Source organism: Macaca thibetana, chromosome 1 (assembly GCF_024542745.1).
Source record: "Macaca thibetana thibetana isolate TM-01 chromosome 1, ASM2454274v1, whole genome shotgun sequence".
Lineage (NCBI taxonomy): Eukaryota > Metazoa > Chordata > Mammalia > Primates > Cercopithecidae > Macaca > Macaca thibetana.
Genome location: NC_065578.1, coordinates 88,109,137 through 88,121,711, shown reverse-complemented (window position 1 = coordinate 88,121,711; position 12,575 = coordinate 88,109,137). Strand labels below are relative to the sequence as shown.

The window sequence follows — 12,575 nt, the reverse complement described above, 5'->3', positions numbered from 1 at the left end:
CAGGTGCAGGTCCATGTTCTGGATCTCAAGAGATGCACAGTTGTCTTATTCCTCCTCTTCCTCCAAGCTAAGACGCTTTACCATGAAACCTCTACTGGACTGAGGTGCAGCAGCCCCAAGCCCTTTTCTGGTTGCACTTGACACAGCTGAAAAGGTTTGGCATTTTTCAAACTTTCCCAAATATTGAGGGAGGAAAAAACCCTCACAAGAGTACAGTCAAGTTATTAAAGTGACAGAATTACAAAACAGAAGATTGGGGTTGGGAAAGAAAAAAGAAATGCTCCCCGGTTCCCACCTAGATTTGAGTTCCTAAAATCCTGCCTCTTGCACACCCCTTTTTCTTTCTAAGGAAGCTAGTATCTCCCACCTTCTCAAGAAAACAATGAGTGCTCGATTAGATTTAAATCCCATCCCCAAAGAAAGGAAGCAGTCTTCTAAGTTCTCAGCCCCATGAAAACCACCAAGCACTTTCTCTACCAATCCCCATATTTCCAAGACTAGTTTTCTCCTGCAGTGTTGTCGCAGGAGAAAAGGGTCTGGAGGCAGGAAACCTAAGGCCGATTCACACTGATTTCCTAGAACTGAATCAAAAAGAAAACCCCAACTTTCCACACCTAAGTAACAAAAGAACCAGACACTACTCCCTTTGCAACCCCCTCCCCCCCACAACCCCCCTACAACTCCCTCCCACATACAATGCCCCCCCAATACCCCCCTCTCAACACCCCTCCCCCCAACACACACACACTTTTTCTGTGTGGCAGATGGGAAATTGAAAGTATCTCTGATTGGTTGCAGAAAGCAACCAATCAGACATTTGCATAGGAGTGTAACTTTGTAACTTCTCTTTAGCCTCTGATTGGTTGCTTTTCATAACCAATCAGACTGATTGTGGAGTCACTACTTCATTTACATAGGGTGTACACCAAGTAACCGATGGGAAACCTCTAGAGGGTATTTAAACCCCAGAAAATTCTGTAAAGGTAGTCTTGAGCTCCTCTGCCCTGGTCGCTGCCGCTCTGTGGCGTGTACTTTCGTTTTCAATAAATCTGCCTTTGTTGCTTCATTCGTTCCTTGCTTTGTGCGTTTTGTCCAGTTCTTTGTTCAAAACGTCAAGAACCTGAACACCTTCCACCAGTGTTATTGTTGTTAGTAGTAGTGGTATTACTATTTTGACGTTAATTTGGCTAATAAATCTAGGGATATTTTGCATTATCTAGATGTTCTGCCAAGTTTTCTATACGTAGCTATCAGCCAAATTTGCAAAGGCCATGAAAAAAAAAATGATCAGAGTATGACCCATATCGTCGTGCCTCTCATGCACACATTGGTCTCACGTAATTTTGTTTCATCTCCTGCCAATTCTAAAAGGGTATGCAAGGCAAGATACTATAACCTATATAAACCTACATACCCTGTATCAAAACGACGTGCCTAAGAAGATAACATGCTAGTTGATGACAGAGCCTGAAGAGACACCTGTTCTGGATGACCTAAGTGAATTTCTCTTTTTATTTTGAATTCCTTAGAAAGAATCACCCTTGGGGCACGTAAGAACCGGCTCAAATGGGAGTGCCTGAAGCCGGGTGGGGTACTGGGGCCGGGGGGTGGCGGTGAGAAGGTGGGAGAGGAAGGGGTGGTTAGACTTTTAGGGATGCAGGCTTTGGCACCACTACGAAGCCAGGGTTTTCTTCGTGTTTTAACTCTGTCAGATTGAGAGTAGCTCTGTTGTAGCCCCTTTGCAGGGTTCCCATGAGACTCTTCCTAGGCAGTTACGTTGACTCGCTTAGCAACATAGCAAATTACAGAAACGGAGTAAAAACGTAAGAAATCTCAAAGCGCGTGACGTATGGGATCTCACTGTTCTTGGCCCTTCTCCCGACCCGTAGCCCCGCTCTGTTACGACAGCGTGGGTGAGTCGTCTATAAAAACTCATCTCTGCGCGTCTCTTCGCCACACTCGTTTCCTGTTTTCGGCGGATCTGTTGTGGCTTGTTGCGGGCACCGCAGTGGCCCTGAAGATGGCGTCTACCAGCCGGTTAGTATGTCCGGCCCAGCCCGGCGAGCTGAGGGGCGGGCGCGAGCGCCGCGGGCTTTCAGGCGGCCTCCGGGCAGCCTAGTCGGACTAAGCACCGAGGGGTATGGGAGAGAAGCGGCGGGACTGGCCGACCGGCCGGGACAAAGGCACTTCCAGACGGCAGGACTGTCAGGGTGTCGGAGGGGTTATCCAGCTGTTGACGTTATTGCTTCGGAGTCTTATGTCGTCTTCTCATGTAGACATCACCCTTTGTGGGTCCTGGTGGGCTTCTGTGTCCCTAGCCCTTGTCCTCGTCTTTTCTGAATATTTCAACCTCCCTTTATTTTCTTCTCCTTCTACCTCCGCCCCTCCCCCAGCTTGTTGTTTTCGTCTACGGCCCAAACAACCCGAGGTCCGTAATTTCTCCTTTTCAAAGGAACGGGAAATAGTTGGTTCCGGGTCCCTATCGATCTGACAGCTAGGAAGTTGGGAACGTCAGCATTGGTAAGCCAGATGGAACCAGGTTACCATCACGGCGGGCCTCGAAAGTGGAAGTTAGAGCCATCGGAAGAGTTGATTAGTTCCATGCTAAAGGATTTGTTTACAAATATCGTTGCCTGTGTCCTTCTGAAGAAAATCTTGCATAAGAAATTTAGTTATGTGTGCTGGGAGGTTGCTCTTCAGTATATATTTAAAAATGCGATGTACTCATATCTACAGGAAATGCATGCAGTACCCTCAGAGACAGCCTTTAATCTTGTGACCTGAAAAATGCTTGCAGACCCTAATTATATCTCTCATTACCACTATGAGGTAGATATTAGTATTTTTGCGTAAGTGTAAACTGAGTCATGCCAATGTTGACTTTTCCAAGGATAGTGTTAGAGTGTAGAGTCTAAGATAACCTGTTTCTTGTTATCCACACCTGGCCTTTGGTTAACTAATGCTGTGTTAAAAGTATCAAATTAATTCTACAGGTTCTGGAACTCTGGCACCATTTTTCTGACCCTATCAGCTGTGAAATTGGTTAATTTCACAGTGAAAGCCATTTTTACAAAATAGCCTTTTCTGGTAACTGCCAAGACTTACATTTTATGGTTAGAAGAAAAGAATTTGGGGTGGGATGCGCTTTAGCTAATGTACTGTTTGAACAGAACTCATAAAGCCAGTGACACTCTTGTTTACTGATTCTGATTCTTGGATTGGATGCTCAGTCATTCTATCTGGGTGGTGGTCTGTCAGGTGAGGCCTCCTTGTAGGTAAATGGAAAACTTTGGCTCCCCAAATCACTCAAATATGACTTAAATTCTGTCATGGCTTTTTAAGTCTGAATTTTTTTCTAGATATGTGCAATTTATGTATCATGGCAGTTATTGCTCAAGTTTTTCTATCAGTGACAAAGTTAAATGTAGAATTTTTTATTTTTTGGAACAGGCCTGGGCTGAAGTGCAAGTGGCACAATCATGGCTCACTGCAGCCATGACCTCCCCAGTTCAGGTGATCCTCCCACCTCAGCCTCCTGAGTAGCTGGGACCATAGGTGCACACTAATTTTTTTAGTGTGCCTGGCTAATTTTTTTATTTTTTAATTTTATTACTTTTTATTTTTGTAGAGACAAGGCCTAGTTACATTGCCCAGGCTGGGCCCGAACTCCTGGGCCCAAACAGTCCTCCGACTTTGGCCTGCCAAAGTGCTGTGGTAACAGGTATGAGCCACTATGCCCAGCCTAAATATATTATTTCTATCTTTTGCATGTTTTTCCCTCAGGAAGATGTATTGTTGCTAGGCCGTGAAACTGGCTGGTGACCTCACAGAAGAATACAAATATTTTGAGTTCAAATGTAAGCTTCGCCACTTACTAGTTCCATGACTTCAGGCAAATCATTCTGTGAGCATAATCTTTTAAAATGGGAAATAGGCCTTTCTTGCAGGATTGCTGTGGAGATTGACAATAATAAATGTGTAACACCAGCAATACAGTGCATACCCAATAAATGATAGCTCTAAAATGGGGTTTGGGATTATCTGGTACTTTAGATGTTTTAATGTCAGTGGTGGTGGTTTCCCTATTCCTCCCCATTGTTTCTCTCTGTTACCACCTGCGCCACCCCATTTGTATGGTTCCTCTTTTGTATTGTGGGTAATTTGGTTAAAAGTTTACTAATTTAGCATACTTTTATTTTGATAGGTAACACATACAAATGGTCCAAAAGCAAAATTACAATAGACTAAAACCATGAAAAGTAGTCTCTCAAGTCTCCCCAGATCAGCCATAGTTACTAGTCTTTTGGTGTTTTCCTCGTGCTTATGATTTAACAAGTGTATACAAATAGTTCTAACCTCTCTTCTCCCCAAAAGTGACCTGATTTAAACTCCATTCACTACCTTGCTTTTACCTTTTTTTAATGACATTAGCACGCAGATTTTAAAAGTGGGCAGCTCAGTCACAAAGTGAGCACATACATAGCTACTACCCAGGTAAGGAAGTCAGATACCACTAGCACTAGCTAAGACACTAGCAAAGTCTCTGTCCTCAGTCATTCCCCCTCCCTTGAGAAAACCGCATCCTGATTTCTAACACCATCAATTTGTTTTGCCTGCTTTGAAGTTGGCATAAATGGCATATGTATTCTGCTGTCTAGCTTCTGTCAGTATTTTGAGGTTCATCCATGTTACAGTGTATGGCTAGTTTATACTTTTCAGCTTTGTATAGATTTTCTACCTTACTCCTCACTCTTCATATCTTTCAGATGTTTCTGTATCATTACATGAACTAGAGTTTTCTGTCTACTTTTTAATAGTGCAGAGTGTTAGTTCTTAGTACTGTGTTTAACATGGCCTCCTCTTTTACTCATTTGTAATTAGTACTACTCTGTTAACATTTTCCTTTATTTCAACATAGTTTTTCGTAATTGATAACAACTGTTTAATTTTATTTGTCTTAATATATTAAAATACTTTCCTTAGAGGAATTTATGGAGTAATCACAAATATGAAGTAATACTTACCCCTGCGTTTTCCCAACGAGAAGATTCAAGACATGTTCTGGTTAAGCTGAGTAGATAAATTTGGAGGGGAATAGGGATTATTTTATCAGTTTTCCTGTAGATATCATCATCTAAGTTGAGAGTTAACCTTCTGAATGGTATTTGCTAACATGAGAAACTTTACCCCAAACCACAAATAACTATTTACATACTATAAGAACAGCTGATTTTTGTCTTTTACGTGCATCTGATGTCCATAACCTAACCATTTATTGTATTATTTCAAACGATTTTTAAAAGGGCCTTATTTGCAGTGCTACCAAGCATTTATGATTGGGAGGTCATACCCCCTGAAATAATGATCAAATATTTGTTGCTTTTACAGCTGATTCTGTCAGATCATTTATGATTAATGTGTAAAAAAAAGATGAACGTGTCTTCTGCAAACTGCTTTGTTGTTCAAAATAAGATAAATTGAGCTAATTATTAATATCACAGATAAATTTACAAGTAGCTTTTGAAACAATTCCTTGAATGATAAAAAATTCAGTAACTCAATTCTGGACTAAAGGAAATCATCAAGTCTTAAGTTCAGCAGAGCAACTTCTACCATCCCTCATTTCTATACTTACTGGGTTCAGTGTACTATTTAAATCTGTTACTAAAGTAGTTAACAAGTAGAAAAATACAGAGAGAAATTGTTCTCTGACTAGACAAATAAGTGGCAAAGAGCACAAACTGGATGGTAATGTAAATGCTGCAGGTTATTATGGTAGCTAGTCATTACAACACTAAGCATTTAAAAAAATCTTAGTAGACTACATATTAAGAGAAGAAACTAATTATTTTCTATTTATGTTTTGAAAGCCTTCCACAGTAAAATAAGAATTCCAGTGGAAACTACTTGCCAGTTACTAGCTAGAATTTAAAGTAACCTAACTGGGATGTTTACTTTGAAAATCTAGCTCACACATGTTATAATCGTATGTATTGAAGAATGTTCACAATCTTTGTCTTCCCCATCCCGCGTCCCAGGAGATTACTGTGATACATGTTGATTGGGAAGATGTAAAAATACAACTTTTTTCTTTTAGTTTGGATGCTCTTCCAAGAGTCACATGTCCAAACCATCCAGATGCGATTTTAGTGGAGGACTACAGAGCCGGTGATATGATCTGTCCTGAATGTGGCTTGGTTGTAGGTGAGTTGTTATTATGGTTTTAATTTAAATTACTGTTTAGGAGGCCAAGCACCGCGGCTCATGCCTGTAATTCCAGCACTTTGGGAGGCCGAGGCGGGAGGATCACCTGAGGTCAGGAGTTTGAGACCAGCCTGACCAACATGGAGAAACCACATCTCTACTGAAAATACAAAAACTAGCTGGGCATGATGGTGGGTGCCTGTAATCCCAACTACTCCGGAGGCTGAGGCAAGAGAATGGCTTGAACCCGGGAGGCAGAGGTTGCAGTGAGCCGAGATTGCATTGCACGCCAGCTGGGGCAACAGAGCGAGACTCCTTCTCAAAAAAAAAAAAAAAAAAAAAACTTGTTTAGAGTTCTTCACTTTTGCATAGTTTCCAAACTGTCATTTAATGAACACATTTTGACTTTCTTCCCCAACAAATAATTTATTGCCAAAAAAAAAAAAGAATTAGGAAACAGAAATGAGTAAAGTTGTTTAGAAACATATTTTATTGTATATCCAAATTTATGTTTTTATAATGTCGGGTGGGAGCTAATCCAGAAGAAATGAAAAGGCCACAGTAATTTCCTAAGTCCTTCGTCTGAAATACTTGGTGGAGGACTGGGGAGATGGGCTGACACTCATGCATATTAAATAATCAAACTTTTGTGACTTTTTTATATGTTGAGAAGTAGATAAACATGATTTTTGAGTCTCACCGAAAGCCTTTGAGTCCAAAAAAAAAAAGATTTATTATAACTTTTATATGGAATCATTTATTGATGAATGTCTAGTATAAAATTACTGTCAAAAATACCACTTAAAATTTCACCTTGTTCCTACCTGCGCACTAATTTAGATATGCAGCAGAACTTTAGACTGCAGATAGTCTGTTCAAAAACTATTCTTGTGGTGGCGTTGCAGCATCTGAGAATCGGGGTAATATTTAGCAGTTTGAACTACTTAAGAATGAAAACTCTAGAAGGATTGTGGGCAGTATAACAGAAGCATTAGTAGTGGCATACTGTGGAATTGTCTTACTTGGTCCAAGAAGGCTGTTTGCCTCAGACCTACAGTGGGAGTTTTAAAGTATAGAGTTGCTAATAGGGATTGAGAATCATTTGCTACTGTATGCCGCTGAGTAAGGAATAGCCAATACATTTACTATATACTAGGTACTATTCTAAATGATTTACATACTCACTCAGTTTATCCTCACAACAAACTTGTGAGGTGAGTACTAACATTATCTTCACTTTACAGATGAGGAAACTGATGTTTAGGTAGTCTAAAAGATTGACTCCATTGTCTGCATGGGAGGCAGATTTCTATCTTGTATTGCCTTTCATAATAATAAAATTTTAATCTGGGGTCATCAAAGTACAACCCATCACCTGTCTTTATATGGCCTATTTGCTAATATGGCTTTTACATTTTTAAATGGTTGAAAAAAATCATTATTTTGGGACATGTGAAAATACAAATTTCAGTATCTATAAAGTTTTTCTTCGTTTGTTTTTTGAGATGGAGTTTTGTTCTTGTTGCCGAGGCTGGAGTGCAATGGCACAATCTTGGTTCACCACAACCTCTGCCTCCCGGGTTCAAGTGATTCTCCTGCCTCAGCCTCCCAAGTAGCTGGGATTACAGGCATGTGCCACCGTGCCCAGCAAATTTTGTATTTTTTTTTTTAGTAAAGACGGGGTTTCTCCATGTTGGTCAGGCTGGTCTTGAACTTCTGACTTCAGGTGATCCGATCACCTCGGCTTCCCAAAGTGCTGGGGTTACAGGCGTGAGCCATTTCGCCTGGCCAAAGTTTTTTTTTTTTGATATGGAGTTTCGCTGTTGTTGCCCTCTTGTTGCCCAGGCTGGAATGCAGTGGTGCGATCTCAGCTCACCACAGCCTCTGCCTTTCAGGTTCCAGTGATTCTCCTGCCTCAGCCTCCTGAATAGCTGGGATTACAGGCGCCCACTACTATACCCGGCTGACTTTTTGTATTTTTAGCAGAGACAGGGTTTCAGCATGTTGGCCAGGCTAGTCTTGAACTCCTGACCTCAGGTGATCCACTGGCCTCGGCCTCCCAAAGTGCAGGGATTACAGGTGTAAGCCACCACGCCTAGCCTGTTACCTATAAAGTTTTATTGGTATATAGCAACACTCAGTTGTTTACATAGTGTATGTGGCTCTTTTCATATTACAACAGCAGAGCTTAGTAGCTGCAACAGAAACCATATGTGCAGCTCTCATCACTTGTTCTGCTGCTCAGCATACTAATTGCAGTGATGCAGTTATAACTCAGCAACATGTTGATCGCCACATATGTTGCCATACTGCATTGTTTTATTTATTTATTTTTATTACCATTACATATCCATCACACCAAAACAAGAAAAGTTAACTTTGAATGTCATGCTTTTAAGGCCTGGTGGAGTGTGGATTATTTTGCTACTGAATTAGATGGCAAAACAGTTGTGTTTATTACACAATGATACTATAGCTGTGTTAAAAGAATACAGTAAGCATGGACATTACCATACTGAGCACTCATTAGAATATTTCTAACTCAGGAAAACAATGGTCAGAAGATAATGTAAAATAGAATATCTTAACACAACATAATTTTTTCACAAAAATAAAAGAATGAAACTGCGGCTGCAACTGAAGTTTCTAAGTGGCTTATTTCTTGGCCAAGCAAGGACAGCCATTTACCAATGATAATTAATTCATATTTGATTGCAAGAGCTGAATATATGTGTCCAGAGAAAATAAATTTATTTAAGACTGTTAGCATCTCACCAAGAACAGTTGCTTGAAGAGTTGAGGACAGTGGAGCAACATCAGTAGTCAGTTAAAAGTCAAGGCAAATTATCTCAGGTATTTTTCTTTGGCTCTTGATGACTAGATTGATGTTATTGGTACTTTTCAGTTGTTTATTCAAGAAATCAGTGCTGGGCCGGGCGCAGTAGATTACACCTGTAATCCCAACACTTTCGGAGGCTGAGGGGGCTGGATCATGAGGTCAGGAGTTCAAAACCAGCCTGGCCAAGGTGGTGAAACTCTGTCTCTACTAAAAATACAAAAATTAGCCTGGCATGGTGGTGGGCATCTGTAATCCCAGCTGCTGGGGAGGCTAAGGCAGAGAATTACTTGAACCCGGGAGGCGGAGTTTGCATTGAGCCAATATTGCACCACTGCACTCCAGCCTGGGTGATAGAGTGAGACTCTGTCTTAAAAAAAAAAAAAAAAAAAAAAAAAAAAAGTGCTGAGCTTGTCAGAAGAACTAGCTCCAATGGGTTGTCTACATGGAGCAGCTATAGGAGAAAATAGCTTCAAAGCAGTTGCGAAAGTGTTAATTCAGTATAACCTGAAGTGGACTCTGCTAAAATTTATTATAACTGATAAGGGTAAAAATATATGTGGAGCAGAAGACTTAGTGGGACAGATTTGCCAAGATTGAAAATGTAAGGTGTTTAAACAGCCTGTTTATTATATTATTAATCAGCAGTACTTTGTTAGAGAAGACTTTAATCTACCTGGTGTTACTGAACCAGTAATTGTGAACAATGAACTTCATTCACTCTTGTGGACATAACTATCAATATCAGTTCTGTGACCTTTTTTTTTTTTTGAGACAGATTCTCACTCTTTTTCAGGCTGGAGTGCAGTGGTGCGATCATGACTCACTTCAGCCTCAACTCCTGGGCTCAAGCAGGACCTTGGCTAATTTTTTTTTTTTTTTTTTTGGTAGAGATAGGGTCTCACAGTGTTGCCCAGGCTCGTCTTGAACCCTGGCCTCAAGTGATCCTCTTGTCTTGGCCTCCCAAAGTGCTGGGATTATAGGTGTGAGCTATCATGCTCGGCCAGTTTTGTGATATTTTTTGTTAGAAATAAAAGCTGAATATTTCTAACAAAATATTGTTAGGGTGACTTGTCTTAATGACACACTAATTTGGTGATTTAGCAGTAGTAAAGTTTTGTTGTGATTTTTCTGAACTCAGGGGCCAAGAGTAAGATTTTTCTGAATCAGTACTGCCTTCAGCTACTGCTATTGAACACTGGATGGTTTTGAAAATTAGCTTTTGCTGCAAACTTGCTAATACTTCTTAATGAATTCATCATAGAGTTACAAGGCAAAATACTGCTTTTCTGTGAAACATAAACTGCGGTAAAGTCAATTTCACAAGTTAACGTTTGAATCATAAGTAATGTCAAATTGCTTTTATATACTTTATATACTTTCAGTGCTGTCAGAAGTTAAAATAGGATATTCATTACCACATAGATTTGCAGCAGATATATTTTCCAGGCTTAAGCTATATTTTCAGCGGTGTTTTTCAGACCTGAATGCAAATGCAAAGGAAATTTTCATATTTTAAAATTTGTTTTCATTGCACAGTTAAGGGGGTTCCACCTAACCTTCAATTGGTAGTGACTAATCTGCAGGGTAACAGTATGTAGGCCATTATCAGGAGAAGAATGTGATACAATTCTATAAATGCCTTCCAAGCAGTAAATATGCTCAATTAAAATCATACGCTTGTGGATTAATATTGGTATTTGGCAGTAATTATCTATGTGAAAAGAAAGTGAAATATATAAAATCTTGTCAGTATAACATCATTGACACATGAACATTTGTCATTCATTTTGATGATAGAGAACATTAACTTTGAACTCCAGTTAAGTGAAATGTTATCCCCAAAAAAGAGAATTTTATTCTTCTCATTAGTAGACATGTATTACAGTAAATTACCTAATTATTATATTTTAAATTTCAACAATAAAAAATAGTGGATTTTTTTCTTATTTTATATAAGTACCTACTTAATATCCTTAATTTTGCCTCTTGACCCACAAAGCCTAAAATGTTTACTGTGTCACCCTTTACAGAAAATGTTTGCTTAACCCTTCAGTTAAATGAGAGCCTTCCAATTCTTCCACAATGTTAAGATCAGACTGATAATGTGTACGAGTGAGACAGACAAAACTGAAGATAATTTCAGCTTCTTAGCTCTCCTAACCTCTGTAGCTTTTTTTTTTTTTTTTTTTTTTTTTGGAGTGAGAGTCTTCCTCTATCCCCCAGGCTGGAGTGCAGTGGCACGATGTCTGCTCACTGCAGCTTCTGCCTCCGGGGTTCAGGCGATTCTTGTGCTTCAGCCTTCTGAGTACCTGGGATTACAGGCGTGCACCACCACACCCATGTGTATTTTTAGTGGAGACAGGGTTTCACCATGTTGTCCAGGCTAGTTTTAAACTCCTGGCCTCAAGTGATCCAGCTGCCTCAACCTCCCAACATTCTGAGTTTACAGGTGTGCGCTATGGCGCCTGGCCCATTTTTAAATAACGTAAAAGTATCCCATTATATTTTCAGCCTTCCCACCAGCCTCACTTCCGCTTTAACCAGAAAGACAGTTGAGATTAATCAGCCAGAAAAGGAAGATACAATTCACAGGACTTGTATGCTGCTTTCTTGTGCTTGGAATTCCTAATTTTTGCTTGTACTTTTCTGCTGTATCAAACCAAAGGAAGTTAATTTTGTTTTTGCTTTTATTGATTTATTCATATCAAACACCATGTTAAATCTTGAGGTCTGAAAAAAATATCCAATAAAACTTACTTTCTATGATATATGACAGTATTTCTTTTTGATACTGATTCTTCTGACATCAAATATAACCAACACTTATTTTAAAATATACGGTAGGCTCATTCATAGATTAATGAGTTAAATGTGTAATATATCGTGTAAGTGAAGAATCCATTCCATTACCAAACAAGGACAAGTGTAGAAGAGTCTAGTAGCAAAGTTCTGTTTTGCTGAGACTATCATCAAGCAAATTAAGTTGGAAATACCTAAATTGAACATAACACTGCATTAGTATAAATTAATATGACATACATGCCTGTATATATTAATGTCATATATCAATAGTGAATTTAGATTGCATTAAAATCGTGTGTCACTTGATGAGGATATGTTCTGAGAAATGCATCGTTAGATGATTTCATCATGTGAACATCATAGATGGTACTTAATAAAACCTAGATGGTATAGTCTACAACACACCTAGGCGACATAGTATATAGCCTATTGCTTCTAAGCTACAAATCTGTACAGTGTTAATCATACTGAGTACTGTAGGCAGTTTTAACTCAGAGGTAAGTATGTATCTTTTTCTGTTTTTTAAATACATATCTAGTATTTATTGTTCTGACTTCTGGAGCTTTCGGCCAAACTCTTATTCTAGTATATGGTGTTTTTAACATCCGGTTCAATGTAGGCTTTGTGGGGCATGTCTGACCAATTGTACCTTCACTTACTAGTTCTTTTTTTTCTTTTTTTCTTTTTTTTTTTTTTTTTGAAGATAGCATCTTGCTCTGTCACCCAGGCT

At 39.5% G+C, this 12,575-nt stretch overlaps 1 protein-coding gene across 1 annotated transcript in view; it reads left to right on the top strand.

The window, feature by feature from the left end:
- Window positions 1–12,575, top strand: part of GTF2B (general transcription factor IIB) — a 121,527-nt gene that overhangs the window by 81,465 nt on the left and 27,487 nt on the right. Inside the window, exons 2-3 of the mRNA XM_050806649.1 lie at window positions 1,953–2,037; window positions 6,098–6,204. Of these exons, the coding sequence (XP_050662606.1) occupies window positions 2,021–2,037; window positions 6,098–6,204 (124 nt within the window). The 5' untranslated portion in view covers window positions 1,953–2,020. The remainder of the gene's footprint in view (window positions 1–1,952; window positions 2,038–6,097; window positions 6,205–12,575) is intronic.